Source organism: Eschscholzia californica, unplaced genomic scaffold (genome assembly GCF_041429995.1).
Source record: "Eschscholzia californica isolate CP2 unplaced genomic scaffold, dmEscCali1.0.p SCAF_5, whole genome shotgun sequence".
NCBI classification, from domain to species: domain Eukaryota; kingdom Viridiplantae; phylum Streptophyta; class Magnoliopsida; order Ranunculales; family Papaveraceae; genus Eschscholzia; species Eschscholzia californica.
This window is the reverse complement of record NW_028238472.1, coordinates 15,030,526-15,049,593: the sequence shown is the minus strand read 5'-3', so window position 1 is coordinate 15,049,593 and position 19,068 is coordinate 15,030,526. Positions and strand designations below refer to the sequence as shown.

Here is a 19,068-nt window from a genome sequence, read left to right as displayed (position 1 = left end):
TGCATATTCAGGGATTTCACTTTCAAACACGGCATCTAGAATATCTCAATAAGACGCAAACCGACCCGTCTTCGTAGTATTTGACGGAAAATCTCTATTTTCCTTCAATCTCTACTCCATGTGGTGGTTGATCGATCAATTGTAGAGCTCCGTAGTTTAGCAGATAGCTACAGTGGCTGGTAATGCATTCTTCCAAGGAGGAGATCGGAGAGCTTCGCTCATCCTCCTTGGAATCCAAGCCGAAAAAGGCGAGACGTGATCCATTCTTCAAATAATAAACATAAATGCTATAAGATGTTGAATTAAGAAAAACTCATGTCTAAGAACAAAAGAGAGGAAAACAGAGAATAAAAACTGTAATCATATGAAAACATTCAATGATAAATAATCAAGAATTAACAGTTATCAGAAGATTATCAAGATACATTCTTGAATACGAAAAACACTAGGTCCGCTACGAATCAAAACATAAACCTTAATGACCCATTATCAAGAATGGTGTTTTAATCATGTGATAAGATTCAATCCAGTATCGTCTCTACCAATAATAAAAGGTCGTTTCATATGAAGATATAATCAATTGTGTTATATCCATCTTTTCTCGATGGGTTTTCCTCTTTTTTTGACGGTTTCAATCCGTCATAAATAGGCTTCGTTTTTGTAGTGACATATACCAACAAATTTGTTTTTATTATCTTCAAAATCCTACCATAAAACCTAAAACTTAGTATACGAACCCATAAAATCCTAACTAGAACTAATAAAGTCATACCTAAAGAAAAACCTACTTCCGTGAGTATATGATTCAAGATGTCTAAAGACAAATAAAAATTATATCGTAATTAGACCAACTACAACTAAGGGTTCGATAAATGTGCGAAGGCCTAAACCCGCCCACAGATACCTGCACCCACAATAACCCATGGGCTCCCGATGCATATGTCGTGCAGACCCGTCTGCCTGTCAAATTGAAGCGGGCAGGCTCGGTTAAATCTTCTACCCGACCGATCATGCCTGAACCTTTGGTGTCACCCGATTAAGGCTTGTTTACATTACATTAAGGTAGGGTTAATTATGCCCAATTCTCTGATTCCCATGCCTTAAATAAAGTTTGGGTTAAGCCCACTGAAGAGTGCCTGAGGTCTTTTCTGGTCAAACAGACTTAGGTTGTGTACCCCACACCATATATAAGTGAAGCGAAATATTTTATTTACAACAAGAATATCATTTAATTTTTACCATGAGTTTGCAATGTGAGACATTCACTCTCAAAGGTGGAACTTTTTTAAAAGCTCACAAAGATTGTTCTACTTTGCTCTTTCAAAAATGAGAATGGAGTTGGGAACTATTATAAATTAGTGGAAGGTTTAGAGGTTTAAGTTTTAGACTTCGTATCCTATCATGTAAGTGCATGCTCAGTTTATGTGCGCCTTAATACAAGGGTATATCCATACTATTTTGCTTTACCCGATACCCTACCTCTTGAAACCCGATTACCTGCTTTTTAACTAGATATGGGCAGGCTTTAAGCAGTTGGAATGTTGGATCGATAAATTTGCACCTGATTTGCCCCGCTACCCTAATAGTCATTGAGAAAATACACCCGATCCGCTAGAGCCTGAAGACATACTACTCGTGGGCGTCTGTACCCGTCTGATTCCCACTCGTAACTACAATACTCACATAACAAATCTTCCAATAGGTTCAATACATCGAGGAAAAATCTTTAACATTGAAGAGAACCTGATGATTTATAAAAACCGTAAACATCGATTTCTTTGAAAACTTTAACAAAAAGCCATAAAGAGTAAAAAAGAACAAGATTCTTACCTTTGCTTCTGAGATCCCCTTATCGTGGTTGGAGATGATAACTAATGTTTTTGAGGGAGTTGAGGTATTTTGTTATGAGAAGATGAAAAGTTGCAGCATGAAAGGTTTTCTTAAATATTTTTGGGAGGGACGTACATCTATCGATAAAGAGATTTTAGATGAGTTCTAAATTAAAGAAGCAAAGGTCATCCCGTAGGCCCATTAATCGTGGATTTCTATGGGAACTCTTAGTGACATATTTTGGTCCATACACCGATCATTAATTAGTTTGTGTTAGCCTTATCCTAAAAGCTCACTCCTAACGAAAAAGAGGTCAAAAAGAGTTTTAAAGTTTTAATTTTGAGTCTAGATCTCGCTCTACGCGCATAACCGGTTTTAGTGAAAAACCCACAAAGATCTATGTTTCCATCGGTAGAGAGAGGGGGGTCCCTCCGCCAAAATCTCCTCACGTTTGAAGGGGATGTTACCTGGTTTATTGTTTCCATTATCTATTCAAAGTATTTTGGAGTATATAAGAGAGAAAAGAAAAATGACGCTAATATACTAGGAAGCTGAATTCGTCGTTTCTCTAAGATCCATCACTAAATTCATCATAATCATTGTTACTAATGTCTTCTATGATTATCTTTTTTGTCTTGCCAACAATCTTTGACTAGTCCGCTACACAAATCAACAACAACGATCTGCAGTCAATTGAAGATCGATTGGAGATTTATGCTTATTTCGAATTCTCATTTATAGGACGTACCATCAATTTTAACCATAGGGTCTAAACATCTACTCTGATTTTGATCTTCCATCTATGATTGATTGTTAAGATGGTAAAAGGTATACAGTGAAATTACTTCTCTTAGTTGTCATTGTTTGATAAGAGAGTTTGTAAATGAATATGGTCGATAATCTATTTCATTAAAACATGTCTCAACCGTAAGAAAATTCTAGATTTAGTGGAGCAACTAGGATCTTAACTAAAACAATGATTAAGACAAGATTGTAACTAGAATAAAAGATCATCATCATGAAGGTGCAAATGAAAAAGAAATGTAATTAGTCTCTTCACCATAACAATTTCAGTTCGAAAAATGATCTCCACCCCTTTATTCACAAGTATTTCTTAGTTAGACCTTTAAATGTATCCAGGTATAATAAAGTTTATGACCTTGATGGTCTTCTCATTTTTTATTTTAGAAATTGATTAGAAAGTCATTACAAGGTATGTGGTAAGCATGATAACGACCAAATTTTGAACCATTACAGGATCGGGCCTACGGCCTAACTAATCTATGGTCTAAAACCAACTAATCTTCTTTATTTATACCTTTAATAACCAAGTCCAAAAACTATGAATTCCATCTCCTCTAGAATCAAACATAAGACCTCCGAGATTATAGAGTTTATGTCAACACTGTTAACCACTTAGGCAACCAAATGTAGACAACCTTCTCATTTATGATCTTTAGGGCATTTCCAATGCGACACTCAACTTGAAAACCTCAAATTGGCACCAGTAGACGGTAGGAGGTCAACAGGTCGGAAGACAGTAGGTTAGAAGCGTGAACGTCTTCTGGAATTCCAAACGTCGAGATCTTGATTGATGGGCACCAACAACATCTAGAAGAAACCTGCAAAAGAAGGTGAACATACACATACACATCCGTGAAGTCTTGGGGGACACCGGGATGGTACATGCCAAGGGGCCTCCGACGGTCAAGTCAGCAAACTGTAATAAGAAATAATAAATGGAATGTCGGAGACGTCACCGTTGACGTGTAGTCGGAGAATGGCTAGACTCGTAGAATGTTCGGAGCTCGAGTCTACGGGAGTGAGATAGTGTGAGCTTCAGATGTTACCAGTAGAGTCGAGCAAGAAGGAAACTATGACCTCCTTGATGTTGCCTGGAAGCGCTGAGAAGGCTTTGATCTCCTTGACGATATCTGGAAGCGTCGAGCAAGGAGAAGGCTTTAATACCCTTGAGGCGTCTAGTAGTGTCAACGACCAGAATCAGGTGAACTTGTATGCAAACGTCTCAAGAACAATCGAAGAACAGAGATCGAGTAGAGAGGAAGAAGTGGGAGTTGCTTTGCTCTGCTTTCGATCATCTGAGAAATTGAGGTGTTCCTCTTTATATACGCATGAGGAGTGATCCGTTGGGAGGAGTAACGACTGACCGTTACGGAGTAAATGCATAGCGTGATACCTGGGATGGGGTGACGTGTACTCTGGTTGTACATGCACAACGGTTGTGCATGTCATCTGGTAACTGCACCAAGTATGTGCGCACATGATCTCACTGACGTGTGAGACCTTACCATGTTATAAATGTCATCAATGAGGGGGGTATTTGTCTTTAGAGTTACGTTGACTAAGTTTAGGATCTTTGTCAATATGGGTATATTTGACATGTAGATGATCTCTTCATTAAGTGATCTGTTCCACGTGGTGCGTGGAGATCCAGACGTGTCAAGCACCAAACGTGTAGAGATTTAAACATGTGAAGCTTTGTGCACTTGGAGACTCCTTGCATGTGTTTGGGCTTCGACATGAGTTTTAAGGGTCTAGTCGACAAGGGCCCATTAAGAGGCTTCTGGGTTGGGCCCGAATAAGTACGAGTGTGTCTCGTTGGGCTTGACGTCTTAATGGACATTTTATCGCTGAGGGTCCTGCTGTAGTTTTGGTCAACACAACACCTAAGATTATTTGAGTTTTTAACAAAAAACAATCTCCAATGCAACACTCAACTTGAGTTTTCTTTTTAGTATCTCAATATTTATTGTTGTATTCCAATTGGCTGACAGAATCATTTTATATATAAAAATGAAAAGAGTTATTTCCTTTTCGGCCTCCTGTTTTTCGTTAAATAAAATTTGATCCTCTTTTGTTTATACCGTCAGCTAAGTTTTATGTTTAATTTTTTTTGTTTTCATATTTGTCCTTCTTATAAAAATGATTTTGAAAATTCAAAATTAACCCCCTTTTAAATTTGGGTTAATCCCCAAAAAATTATAACTATTTTAGAACAAACTAGGGCCAAAATAGAACTCATTTCAAAACACCTCATCTATCTGTTTCTCTCTCCTTCATCTCATCGCTTCTCTCCTGCACATCATCTCTCGCTCTTCTCCGGCGAACCATGCCGAGATCTGGCTTCAACAACTAAATCTCGTTCTGGTTTGAATCCAGATCTCGTTTTGGTTTGAATCCAGACCGAATCTAGTTTCAAACCAAACCTTTAAGGTCTGGTTTCTCCGGCGAAGGGGCTCATCCCCTTCTTTTGAGCTGTATAGAAAGAAGGGGGGGGGGGGGGGTAGAAAGAGAGAGATGCAACATAAAGAGTAGAGAGAGGCAGTGAAATTAGATAGAGATATGCAGGAAAAAGAAGAGAGATAAGAAGAAATTTGGAAAAAATTTAAGTTTGAAGGTCGCTATAAAATTTGGTCGGCCGACGGCTTTCGCCGGAAAAGATGATGAGGTGCCGACAAATGGTGTGGGGGAGAAAGGCGACGAGATGGAGGAGAGGGAGAGATGGGGTGCTTTTAATTTTTTTAAATGAATTTGGAGTCAAAAGCTAAATTTTTAACTTCAAATAAAAGTCAAATTTTAACTTTAATGAAGTCGGAAATTTTTGCGTACCAAACTAGTTTTTTGACGTTTTTACTTAAATAAGTAAAAAAAATAACTTATTTCAGGGTTGCCAAACGACACCTAAATATTGAGTTTTTGAAGTGTTACATTGGAGAAATATTTTGAATTGAAAATCTCAATAATACCACGCAGCAAAGAGAATTTCAATTCTTATTTTACATATTAGACTAATTGAATTTTTGTTGAATGTTGCAATAGAGACACTCTTTCGATCTTTTTAATTGATGACTTCTACCGTCTTTTCATTTTGTTATTGTAAGGTTTGACTCCCACCAGCCGAAAGATTCAAAACCATGTGCAATGTAATGGATTGGAGTACGAATCTTCTGTGGTCATGTTCATACTTCATATAGTGACACTGTAGCTTTTACAGTTATGGCTTCTCAGATCCTTTCACATCTCACAATGAGTCCACCCTCGATTCTTCTGTCAAAAAAAGTAGCTGTTATAGGTGCTGGTGCCGCCGGCCTGGTTGCATCTCGAGAATTGCGCAGAGAAGGTCATGATGTGGTAGTCTTTGAAAGAAGTAGCAAGATTGGAGGAACATGGGCTTATGATCCTAGAGTTGAATCTGATCAATTAGGGCTTGACCCATCTCGATCGATCGTTCATGGTAGTCTCTATGAGTCTCTCCGTACAAATCTACCCAGAGAATCAATGGGTTTTCGTGATTATCCTTTTGTTGCAAAAGATGGGGAGAAGAAACAGAGAGACCCTCGAAGATATCCGGGTCACAGAGAAGTGTTGAATTACTTGGAAGATTTTGTCAATGATTTTCAACTCAGTGAGTTGATTAGGTTGGAGACTGAGGTAATTCGTGTTGGTTTAATGGAGAAAGGGGAAGAAGAAGAAGAAGAAGGGAAGAAATAGGTAGTGAAATCAAGGATGAGAAATGGTGGTGAAGAGACAGCTGAGATGTTTGATGGAGTTCTTGTTTGTAATGGACACTATACAGTGCCAAATATTGCAGAAATTCCAGGTAATTGTGTAATCTTGTTTTGTTGAATAAGCATTTGTTGTTGTTGTTTTATGAATATCTCAGACCCAAATGATAAGTTCATATATTTGAATTTGGTACAAAATGTTGCAACTTTCTTAGGGCGAGTTGGAACAATTTCATACCCAATGTACCTATCTGCACTTGGGGTTGTTTGATTTGCAGATTTGATATCCATGTAATTCAATTGTATGATAAATTGGTAATTGGATCTATCATTTCTGCCCACCAAATGTGGAAAGTGGTCTAATATCTCAAAGGGAATTTGATTACATGGAAACTATCTATTAGGAGTGTGTTTCTTTAGTATATAATCTACAGCCAACAATTGCTTGGCCAGTTGGTTGTGCATCTACTCAGAAAACCCAGATCTCACAGGTTAGATTCATGCTGGAGGTGGAATTCATCATTTATTGACTTGTGTTAGAAGGGTATAAATGAAGGCACTGCAGGCACAAGCTTTCATTCCCTACGATGGCCTTAAGGGTCTTTGTATGTCCATTAGGGTCTTCAATGATGGTAGTTATCGGGCTTATTCAATGTATTATCCATACCATGTTGAATGTAATGACTCTAGGAGGCCATATAGAAACAAAGTACTATAAAATCTACATGATATACACATCGGACTGTTGCATATCAAGTTATCAATTGTACATCTCCTTCAAAATCCAGGAGATCGTAAGTTTGTTGTGAGTTTGATACAAGGGGGATGTGGTTTATTTCATTTTTATTCTTAGGTGTAAAAAAAATTGAAACTAGTTATCATGAGTCATGACATTGAAACGAACCATCTTAGAGAACATATCAATAACACAAATTCAAAGCAGTAATTGGTGTTTGTCATGGCCTTCGGGGTTTTGTTTTCAATATGTCCTGTAAGTTCCATATCAATTAATGTGCTTATTCCATCCTTGTGAGTTGTGATGTATCTATGTTATATGATTGTAATGACCCTTAAAAGGAACATACGATATTGATGTTTACCTTTATATTAAACTTAAGCAAATATAGAAATGTGTCTAAATCAAGCCATAATTGAAACGAACAGTAATCTCAAGTTAATAACTAGGCTCAAATATCCACACCAACCAGATCATTGATAGAAGATTTTTGGTTAATCCAGTGAAAAGCAGTTTAAATGGTCAAACTATTTATGTTTAGTTTTGTTCTCTCATGCCGCATGAGTCTTACATCTTTTGGGGTGCTATAGGTATAGATGTGTGGCCTGGAAAGCAAATTCATAGTCACAATTATCGTGTTCCTGAGCCCTTTCGTGATCAAGTATGCATTTTCCTCCTACTTCTATTTGTTTAATGCCCAAGAGTGCTTTAAAGATTGTCCTTTTTTAGTTGTATTTATCGTAATAAACGGGTTAGAGCTTTTGTGCTTATGATCTCGAGCATTAAGCTCACGTGTAAGAATCAGATAACTAGCAGCTACAACTTTGCATGATATAATTTTGGTCTCTCTTTCTTAGGATATGTTCTAAATTCCAATATTACTCTCTTCAACTTAACGAATACTCCCTAACAAAAATGAATCAAAGGAAAATAGAAAAAAAAAATGAAGCGGACATATAGATTCGGTGATCACCTTCAATACTCTAGCTCTAGCATGTAAGCTGGATCTTCCTTACAGCAACAAAAGGAGCAGAATGACACAAGAAAATCTTATCTGATACCAGAACCTTAGATACTCCCAGCCACTTTAATGGGTATGAATAATGTGAGATTCTTTATGTACATCTTGTTTGTATTTGCACAAAATCATGTCAAGTCCTGGATATAAAGAACTACTGATACTTTGAAAGTTGAAATCTTTGTCATCTCTAACCATTGCAGAATCAAGCATATTATTGCTGTAGAACAAAGTAAAAAAGGCAAATAAGCAACAACAGAAGTGTTGAAAACAACCAATTTTTGTTCTTGTAGATCCTCTTTCGCCAATTTTTTTTTTCATGTTTCACTTAACGCCTATCCAACTTTTCTCTCTGTTTACAGGTTGTGGTTTTGATAGGAAGTTCTGCTAGTGGTCAGGACATCTCCAGGGACATCGCAGCTGTTGCAAAAGAAGTTCATGTTGCATCGAGATCTGTTACTAATGGAGTCCCAACAAAGCAGCTTGGATACCAAAATTTGTGGTTCCATTCTATGGTAAAATCTCTCTCTCCCAAGGCATGGGAGACTTCACGTTTTTTTCTCAAAACAGGAATACAAGTTCATTCATTGATTTATCAATATTGTTACAGCGACACAGTTTTTGTTGAAACAGAAATCAACTTATAATCTCACCACTGTCAGCCATTGTGGAGCTTCGAAGACGTCCATCTTCACAAAGTGTCGATAATGAATAGTCAAATGATTTTGTATCGAAGTAGTATGTCAAAAGAAGTTTGTGTACAATTCCAATTTCCCTGATCTATATATTTGCTTTATTTAGACATGCTAATTATTGTTAAAATTATGTAGATAAAGAAGGCCCAAGAAGATGGTCGGGTAGTTTTTGAAGATGGAAGCTCCATCTTCGTTGATGTCATTCTACATTGCACAGGGTATGTTTCACTTTGAATTCTCTACTTTGCATTGTCCAATCCTATTCTTCAAGTCGTTCTACTAGCACATAAAATTTCATGTAAAATACATACTTCCGGATACTCATTTGAGTTGGTGGAATCCTCAATTGACAGACCAATCTCGAAGGTTTTTAGGTCAAACTTGTGTTTTTGAACCTAATCTAACAAATAAGTACTCGTGTGTAGGTCCTATACTCGCATCCAGTTACTTGACATATTATGCCTACCAAGAACTTTTAATGTAAATATTTTCTCGAGGAATTGAAGGATAAGAATGTTTTAGGTCCCAATATGCTTCTGTAATTTATTGACTTATTTTGATATATTATTTTGTACATAAGTATTTTCTTTCGCTACTGGTTTTTCAGGTACAAATATTACTTTCCATTTTTAGAGACCAATGATATTGTGACTGTGGATGACAATCGCGTAGGACCTCTATATAAACACGTTTTCCCACCTTTATTGGCTCCTGGGCTTTCTTTTATCGGGTTACCTTGGAAGGTCTATACCTATTGACATTATCTACCTAACTGATGCTATTAATTCGATACTCCTCCAGTAGCCGAATCCCGCCTCTCATGTATCTGAAGGCCCACAGTTCCAGCTCCTGGAGCTCACAATTATAGCGGGCGGAATTGGGATGGCAGTGAGGCGGTTATCAACATATGTTGGGCAGTTTTATGGGTTTCCTATTATTGCTAAAGGCGTCCCCACTTAACATGGACAATTTCACAAATTTTGGCCCTGGGGAGCGCCTATAGGAATTATAGAGTGCCTTTAATATTTCCCAAATAAATTACCTCTTATTTTACATATATCTGCTTCCTAGGCATTTAATACTGGTCTTCACTTTTTTCTTTTTCTTGCTAGGTTATTCCTTTTCCTTTGTGTGAATTACAAAGCAAGTGGGTAGCTGGTGTTTTATCGGGTCGGATTTCACTTCCTTCTGAAGAAAAAATGATGGCAGATGTAGAAGCCTTTTATTTGAAACTTGAAGTTGCTGGTTTGGCAAAACGTTTCACTCATAACATGTCCGGCTACCACCTCCAGGTATAAATTGTTTTACTATTATATATAGGATAACTTTACTAATTGATCGACGAAAACCATCGTCAAAAATCGACCTATAGAACAGATGTTCTCTCTGTTTCTTTGATATCGTTTCTCCCCCTTAACTGTTATTATCTTTATTCGAAAAATTACATTTTCTGTAACATTGTTATGATAACAGCTTTACTGCTGTTTTCTCGTCATGTCCTTCATAATTGTTCGAAAATAGTTAAAAAGAATAGACTGTTTTTACCTTGTTAATACCGTTATTCAGTTTGAGTACAACGACTGGCTTGCTGCTGAGTGTGGTTGCTCTCCTTCTGAACTATGGAGAAAGGAGATGTACATCGAAGCATCAAAGAACAAGAGAAGTCAGCCTGATACTTATCGTAATGAATGGGAAGACGAGCATTTGATCTTTAAAGCACAAGAATACTTTCGCCAATATTTGTCGCTCGAGGTGAGTTGCTTTTCTTCGATAAACAAACTTCTGCAAAATATGTTTGAATTTTATTCTTCGATAAAAAAATCTTGTTTAATCGTTTTTAAAGAGACAAGTACTAGGGTGGGTCTTAGTTTAGTTTTTCCGATAGAAAGCGTACAAAATAATCATTGACAGTACCTTGCCAAGTTAGAAAGAAGAGGATAATTTTCCACAATTAAATAGTAGTTGGTCATATTTTTATTAACGCTCGAGTGTGTTATTAGAATTTGTACTCACACAATTTTTTTTGATGACTTAATGGGCAAGTAGTCGACTAAAGCAGTTAGCTGTGATCCCATGGCCTTTTTTCCGAAAATGAAATAAACTAAGATGGTGTTTTTCATTGCTTGACCTCGTTTTTGGAGTTAAAACTAACGTGATGTTTATCTTTTGTCGAATCCATATCTAAAATATGATTTGAGTCATGTGCATTGTATTGAGTAGAATTTCAGAAGGTCAGCGGAATTCCTAACTTGTCTAATGGTTGATTAACTTTGATTTCTCCCCCATTTCATTTAGACATGAAATAAGTTTAAATTAAGAAGTGTCCAAAATATTTTGAAATCACTATCGTGCCTTTGATGAAACAACACTTATATTTATTGTTCGCTTATTAGCTGTTCTATTTCTTACTTTAGGTGCAGAAGCCTACAGAAAAGAAGTAATTTGCATATTCAGACGCAATATTTGTCCCTGTGTAAGCACATTACATGAAGTTTAAAAGCAGATATCCCAACTTCTTTGGAAGTCTGGAAGAAAACATCAATTTATTTATCCATTTATTTTTCGTTTGGATGGAGCTTAAACATAAGCACTTATTCTCCATTTTTAAGTTCTTCATTCAGAATAAGGAAGTCATTAATTTCATGTCCTCCATTTTTCGTTTGGGTGGGGCTTGACCTAAAATTCAGATATAAGAAATATTCCTGGCCCTTTGCAGAGTATGCTGGATAATGGATCATTCTTTTCTGATGTTGTCTATCTTTACCTCCTAGCATTTCAGTTACTAACCCTTTATCACTAGAAAATGTATGCCACTCCATCCTATATATCCAGATAGCTTCTGTCACTCCTTTCACTTGAAGGAGTGAAAGCCTTCCGCAAGATGTAAAGAGTTAACGATTGCCTCAGGCGGTACATCTACAAATGTCGACCTGTGCCCCTTGATCCGACTGAGTTCTGCTTCTCCATGTGTGGCGAACGAGGAGATCGAGTACAAGGACTGTCTGGTCAAAGGGGAATGCTCTTCTTCGCGTAACTTAGTCACAAAGTTCTTGTTACCTTCTTCTAACAATTGCTCTGTTTAGAATGAGCGTAGTCAGGCTTTGCTCCTGGTGACGTAGTGTCCATTGAACCTTCAAGGTCGCGCTCTTGATTCTTGCACCACATAGAAAAACTTGAAAACTAAGACTAATCTGAAAGGCTAAAATAACTATTAGAAGTTACAAGATATTACCAAATGTTCACTATCAGGCCTACTATATGGAGCAGAAGATTTAGCCTCTTCTTTTTTTCTTTACTTGAAGTGGGATTATGTCTTCAGATACCAACTTATCTAATAATAACATGATTCATGCACTCTGTACTAATTCTTCAGTCCCCTTCTTGAAAATATACTTAACTGGCTTTATGAATCAGCATATCATCAGCACTGAATGATCCACTGGAAACAATTATCACATCTTAATTAGTGACAACATTACAGACCATAGATTTGTTGTTTTTTTTGGTTGAAATGGTTTGTTGTTTCTCTTGGTGTACCAAGACTATAAAACTTTGTGTATTGTTTATCTAAAATAATGGTAAACTAATAAAAGTTCTTTACAAAAATTCAGAGGTAGGTTATTACGTTTTAAGTAGTAATATTAAAAGAAGAAGAAGAAACCCTAGAATGGGTCGGATTCAAGGCCATGCCCTGAACCCGGAACACGCGTGCCCATATTGAAGTAGCAAGTGTCCTATCTACTGTAATTTAGCTTTTCGGTCTGATGTACCCCTACTTGGATAGGGTATCGTTTGCTCTCCTTCATTTTCTTTTTGTTGAAATTTGCTCTCCTTCATTTAGTCAATGTAATCACTTGCTTTATTTAATGAAGGTTATTTCTTAAAAAAGAGAAGAAACCAAAAATCGTCAAGTCAAGTAATCTCTATCTTTAAGACAATTTATACTTTGTCACTTGTACAAACAAATCTGACGTTCGTCTCCTAAGATAAAACAGTGTATCTTTTCGAAGTTAGATGATGCGTATGGTTTTCGAAAGTCTGTCGAAGTTTGAGTAGATAATACGAATTTCTGATGGACTAAATGATTACTTAGAACACTTTTGTGATGAATGTTCTAAAAATGCTAATAATATTGTTGTTCATCTCTCCTTTTTGGAGAATTTGTTTGATATATATAGGTTGTGAACATATGCCATTGTATCTGCTTGACGGGCATACAACACACTTGACTGTGATATATATACGTAATCCATGGTTGTACTCCATTTGTCTTCTTGTTCAAGCTGTTGGTGGCATCCACTGATAGCATCTCCAACGTGCATGGATCTAGTCCAGACTTTAGACATTCCAACCTGGAAGCCCCTCAATCTGGACTCCCAAATAAGAGCTCCGACTGGAGGGCTCCCAACCTTTAATTCTAACAGTTGGGAGTTCTCAACAGCTAGTTGGGAACCCAACGGCATGTGGGTGGGTCACCTCTACCCCATTTTCATTCTTTTTTTTTTAATTATTTTTTTTGGTTTAAACATGTATATGTTCTAATTTTTTTAATGTAATTAATTCTTTTTAATAGTAATTTTATTGATTGAAAACTCAAATACATATTTAAACTAATCTCGCACACGTACACCACACAAATCTTAATTTTATGGTTGAAAATTGAAACACAAATTCGTACACCACACAAATCTTAATTTAAAAACACAAATCCTACACACGTACAACACACATGTACATAATTTGAATTTGAGAACTCATGTAAGAAGTCGTCGGAGAAAAATCAGGGATTCTTAAAATTGGGAACGCGAACCTTACATTCCACTTGTTGCTGTGACCTCTTAACAAGTAAACTTTTCACTATTTCTTATTTAAGGCAGCTGACAGGAAATCCCATGTCAAAAATATTCCAATTATTAACGAAATGGAAAAATCAGGGTCTATTGCCGTCTTCGTCACAATGCCACTATATCTTCCTAGCAATGGCTTCTCAAATCCTCTCACATTTCACGATGAATCCACCCTCCAATCTTCTATCAAAAAGGGTTGCTGTTATTGGTGCTGGTGCCGCCGGCCTGGTGGCGTCCCGGGAATTGCGCAGAGAAGGTCATGATGTGGTAGTCTTTGAAAGAAGTAACAAGATTGGAGGAACATGGGTTTATGATCCTAGAGTTGAATCTGATCAATTAGGGCTTGACCCATCTCGGTCAATCGTTCATGGAAGTCTCTATGAGTCTCTCCGTACAAATCTACCCAGAGAATCAATGGGTTTTCGTGATTATCCTTTTGTTGCAAAAGATGGGGAGAAGAAACAGAGAGACCCTAGAAGATTTCCTGGTCATCAAGAAGTATTGAATTATTTAGAAGATTTTGTCAATGATTTTCAACTCAGTGAGTTGATTCGATTTGAGACTGAGGTAATTCGTGTTGGGTTAGTGGAGAAAGGACAAGAAGAAGAAGAAGGGAAGAAATGGGTAGTGAAATCAAGGATGAGAAATGGAGGTGGAGATGCAGATGAGATATTTGATGGAGTTCTTGTTTGTAATGGACACTATACAGAGCCAAATATTGCAGAAATTCCAGGTAATTTCGTAATCTTGTGTTGTTTCGATTTGGTACTTTTATTGTTCATTTGTTGTGATTTGAGTTCTAGAATGTAAATAAACAATTCAGAGATTTGCATATTGGGCATATAAAAAAGCAACTGTTTTAGGGCAAGTAAGAAGGATTTCATTATGTCAAGACAGTATTACCTAATTTACTCTATTTGCATATTGGATTGTTTGATTGGCAGAATTTAGAGTGAGCATCCGTTGTTGATTAGGCTTGTTCAACCAAAGTCAAACCAACTAAGAATTTTTTTATCTAGTTTGGTTTGGGGTCGGTTGATCGGCCCAACCGGTTCAAAATATTAGTAATTTGAAAACATTAAAATTTTCTTAAAGTTCGTATGATGCATCCATGAATTCACCATCTTGCTTATTTCACACTACTATCTCAAATGAATTATAATCACAAATGTAACATGTGTAATTGTAAAATGTGTCCGCTACTTAATTTTGTGATGAAAAGTAAAATCATTTGTTACGCAGAAGTATCATAAACTAGTATAAATATTATTCTATTATAGTGTATTCATTTGATCGGTTGGCTGTGTTCCAAAATGCTCAAGTCAAGTCAAATCAAAGATTGGTGCGGCCTAGAAAGTGTTCGGTTATGGTGGGAACGGTTTGGTTTGACTGGTTCGGCCCACTTTGCTCACCCCTAGGCAGAAGTGATATTTGTGTAATTCAAGTACAGGGTAATAGGACATAACATTTATGCCCACCAAATGCTGGAAATGTCATTTTCTATGAAGGGTATTTGATTACTCCTAATCTCCTATACTGTTTATTTAAAATGTGTTGCTTTAATAAGGGGTGAATTGTTTCTTAATCTACAAGATATTAATGGCACTTTCATAAATTAGTGAATCAACGTGTAAGGCTTTTCTTTAAGAAACAAAAAAAATGTTTTTTCATTAGCATCTAATTTTCAAGGAAGATTCCAGGATGCTACGAGAAGAGATGCTTTTACAATTTTTATTTATGTCAAACGTGATCACCAAAACTAGCAAAGTTAGACAACTCCAAAGAAACTTAGATCAATGCCACAATTTGAAATAAATAGTTTATCGAATTAGTTAATAGGATGAAACAACCAAACCAAACATTGAAAGAAATTTTTGGTTGTTCCCATGAAATTTAGCATCATTTGTTTTGTTGTTGCATGTATAAGTATTTTGTTGTCCTAAATGGTCTAAAAGTTTCTATTTCCTAGTTAGCTCTCATGACTAGTAACTGTTTCATATGTTCTTTATAGGTATTGATGTGTGGCCTGGGAAACAAATTCATAGTCACAACTATCGTGTACCGGAGACCTTTCGTGATCAAGTATGCATCTTTCTTGTACTTTTATTTTTTGAATGCAGTTACTTTATGGTTTTGGATTAGCATGACCTCTGTTACATGACATTATCTTAATTTTTTTAGTATATTTTCAATTAGTTTGGATAGAATATCAAGTGTTAGTCACTGAAATTTGAGTATGCTGAAATTTCCATCAAACTTGAAATCATACAAGAGTACAAGATATCCATATGTTCGAGAAAGAAAAAACAGAGAGACTCATTAATGAATTATATCTTCCTTGTCAAAAAAAGAGAAAGAAAAACAGATATCTGTGAATATATTGGTGGCATGAGCAACCAGAGTTGGATCTAATATCTTAAGTAAACTTGCAGACGAAAGTGATGATGGGATTGATCTGACCAACACAAATTATATAATACATTAAACTAATCCAAAATTTAGTAAGGGGTCAGGGTGTGTGGGGACTAACATATTGTTTCTACTGCTTGGGTTTGTCATTATTTTAAGAGAATCTTGATACCTGACATTTTAAAATCTGAACCGTACAAACAGTCTAAGGAACTTGGCTGAATATTTCGCATCTGATTTACCAGGATTGCAAATAAAGTCACGAAACTTTTAATTATGCAACATTTTAGAGCATCTCCAGTGCAACACTCAATTTTAGAAACTCCGAGTGCAACATAGGATTTTAAGAGGTTTTTCTTAAAAACTTTTTCTAGTGCAAAACTCAACTTGGATCTCTAAGATGATGTAGCAATAGTTTAATAGAGATATTTCAAGAGGGCACTAGAGTGTCCTCTTGAAATATTTCTAGTTGTCCAACTCATCATTTTTAAATTTAGACCCGTAGAAATCAAGTCCTCATAAGTCCTCAAAATAACTAAGTATTCCTTACAAAAATAATCATGCCACATAAGTAGACAAAACAACTTCAGAGATTTGCATTGGAGACACAAAAATTGGAGGATCTCTAGTTTCCCACCTTGGAATGAGAATCTCATTTGAGACGTGACACATGTTACTGATGGATTTATTTATTTACTTTTCCAGTAGAGATGTTCTTGGATCTTGATTTTCTGTTTTCTTTTTTGCATATTCTCTTCCATAATGTCTATCTTGCTCTTTTTGCCAATTATAGGTTGTGGTTTTGATAGGGAGTTCTGCTAGTGGTCAGGACATTTCACGGGACATTGCTTCAGTTGCAAAAGAAGTTCATGTTGCATCAAGATCTGTCACCAATGCAGTCCCCATAAAGCAACTTGGACATGATAACCTTTGGCTCCATTCTGTGGTAAAATACACTCTCCAATGACAAGAAAAAGTTACCTCTTCTTAACATAAATGTCGAAACTATTTGAGTCACTTAGACATGCTAATTGTCGCTAACTAATGCAGATAAAGAGGGCCCATGAAGATGGTAGAGTGGTTTTTCAAGATGGGAGCTCCATTTTGGTTGATGTTATTCTACATTGCACGGGGTATGTTTACTAAGTTTTGGCAACTCAGACTATAGTTCAGTTCTATCCTTCTATTCACTTGCTTTATGTGCTCAGTGCTTGATATCACTTTTTCTGAATAAAAAGATTTAAATGCTGCTCTTTGCAGTGGGGAGATGCACATGTTACCATTTACGGTTAAATGTAATATACCTTTTTTATTTATACCCATTTACGGTGGTTGAACTGATGTTACATGCCGTCTTGTAGACCTTTAAGGTCAAACTTGTTCTTTTACCATGTCTAGCAATATATAGATGCATTTATTGTGAAATGGAAAGAACATTAGACCCCGATTTTCTTTGATATATGATTTCATAGCTTGAGTATTTTCTTTCTTCACTGTTTTTTCAGGTATAAGTATTATTTCCCGTTTCTAGAGACCAATAATATTGTGACTGTGGATGACAATCGTGTAGGACCTCTATATAAGCACGTTTTCCCACCTTCATTGGCTCCTGGGCTTTCTTTTATCGGGTTACCTTGGAAGGTTTATCCTTATTGATGTTCTCTAATTTAAGTGTTACTACTAATACCATGCCACTTACTAGTCCAACCCTGATCTAATGACTTGACATTTGACGGTACGGTTTATTTGTGAACCTCGATGGTCACCGGCCCATTGTGGGGATCGGCGATTAGAGGGGAAGGATTGGGCTAGTAAAGAGGCATTTTTTTCCTTTGCTTACATACGGTTGGCTTTCATGTCAGGTTATTCCTTTTTACTTATGTGAATTACAAAGCAAATGGGTAGCCGGTGTTTTATCCGGTCGGATTTCACTTCCTCCGCAAGAAAACATGATGGAAGATGTGGAAGCCTTCTATGTGGAGCTTGAAGCTTCCGGCTTTCCAAAACGTTACACTCATAACATGTCAGAGAACCAGGTATAAATCTTGGATGAAGCATATTTACTGAATCATCAATAAGTTACTTCTCTAATATAAGATTAACTCTCTATAGTTGATGTAAGCATGTATTTAGAAGCGTATACTGAAGTTTACTTGCATGATTATGAAAAAAACAAAATAAAAGATATAGAAATCTGGTCGCGGGGATTCTTCATGAGGGCATCAGCCATGGGCACACGTCCCTGGCCCTTGTAGAATTGATTATCGATCGGATGCTTAATAAACATGATGATTTGCTATGCAGTTTGAATATAACGATTGGGTTGCAGCTGAATGCGGTTTCCCACCTTCAGAACAATGGAGAAAGCAAATGTATGATGAAGCTTCAAAGAACAGGAAAAATCAACCTGAAACTTATCGTGATGAATGGGATGATGGACATTTGATCTTACAAGCACAGGAAGACTTTCGCCAGTATTTACCATAGAGGTGCGAATATCATTTATCTGAAACCAGTACAAAGTATCGGCTACAATGAGGGGAAAAAGGAAAAATGTGATAAGACCCTCACATTGTGTTATTAGATCAGACCAATGAAACCTTACATTATACCAAAAAATGGCCTTAACCTATAGTCGTATTTTACAGTCCTAATACGATTGTCTGTAAGTACATAGAAGAAATGCACGTATCGAATCTCACATTATAGTCACTAATGTTTGCATGCAACATGAGTATTTTATTATCAAACTATCAGTGTGTAGTATTGACGAAAATTAATAAAATGAAGTATCTATCTTACATAGTTTTCCTTTTAACCTTATTATTGTCATTGCTAGTTAGATACTTGGGACGAATGTTGTAGCTCGCGTCTGAGTACTCTTTTAACATGTCCTACGCCAAAAGCAAATTTTGGCTCGGCAAGCTGGACTGTAGCTCGAGGTCTAAATGATATCTGATCTGACTCCGAAAAAACTTTCTACATTTAACCATTATTTTACCACTTG

General features: G+C 36.5%; 1 protein-coding gene and 1 pseudogene across 3 annotated transcripts; both read left to right on the top strand.

Moving 5' to 3' along the window:
* Positions 1-5,666: 5,666 nt before the first annotated feature.
* LOC147537367 (flavin-containing monooxygenase FMO GS-OX-like 4) lies at positions 5,667-11,542 on the top strand (annotated as a pseudogene). Its single transcript, XR_015225169.1, has 8 exons — positions 5,667-6,451; positions 7,683-7,753; positions 8,473-8,625; positions 8,941-9,023; positions 9,413-9,548; positions 9,918-10,097; positions 10,372-10,557; positions 11,220-11,542. The product of XR_015225169.1 is annotated as a flavin-containing monooxygenase FMO GS-OX-like 4 (transcript).
* Positions 11,543-13,636: 2,094 nt separating this feature from the next.
* On the top strand, positions 13,637-18,862 carry LOC147537366 (flavin-containing monooxygenase FMO GS-OX-like 4). Of its 2 annotated transcripts, XM_086640223.1 has the most exons (7): positions 13,637-14,385; positions 15,664-15,734; positions 16,855-17,007; positions 17,112-17,194; positions 17,567-17,702; positions 17,924-18,097; positions 18,366-18,862. In XM_086640223.1, exons 1-7 carry the CDS (start codon positions 13,698-13,700, stop codon positions 18,546-18,548), a joined length of 1,488 nt encoding a protein of 495 aa, XP_086496349.1. In that variant the 5' UTR covers positions 13,637-13,697; the 3' UTR covers positions 18,549-18,862. The 2 variants fall into 2 exon arrangements, with proteins under 2 accessions (XP_086496349.1, XP_086496350.1); XM_086640224.1 differs by lacking the exon at positions 18,366-18,862 and having other exon boundaries at positions 17,924-18,103.
* Positions 18,863-19,068: the final 206 nt, after the last annotated feature.

Excerpts from the sequence above, each read along its gene's own strand:
- LOC147537366 (XM_086640223.1), top strand. The coding sequence starts at position 13,698 with ATGTCAAAAATATTCCAATTATTAACGAAATGGAAAAATCAGGGTCTA. Across the intron at positions 17,008-17,111 it reads ACCTTTGGCTCCATTCTGTG|ATAAAGAGGGCCCATGAAGA; the intron begins GTAAAATACACT and ends TAACTAATGCAG. Across the intron at positions 17,195-17,566 it reads GTTATTCTACATTGCACGGG|GTATAAGTATTATTTCCCGT; the intron begins GTATGTTTACTA and ends CTGTTTTTTCAG.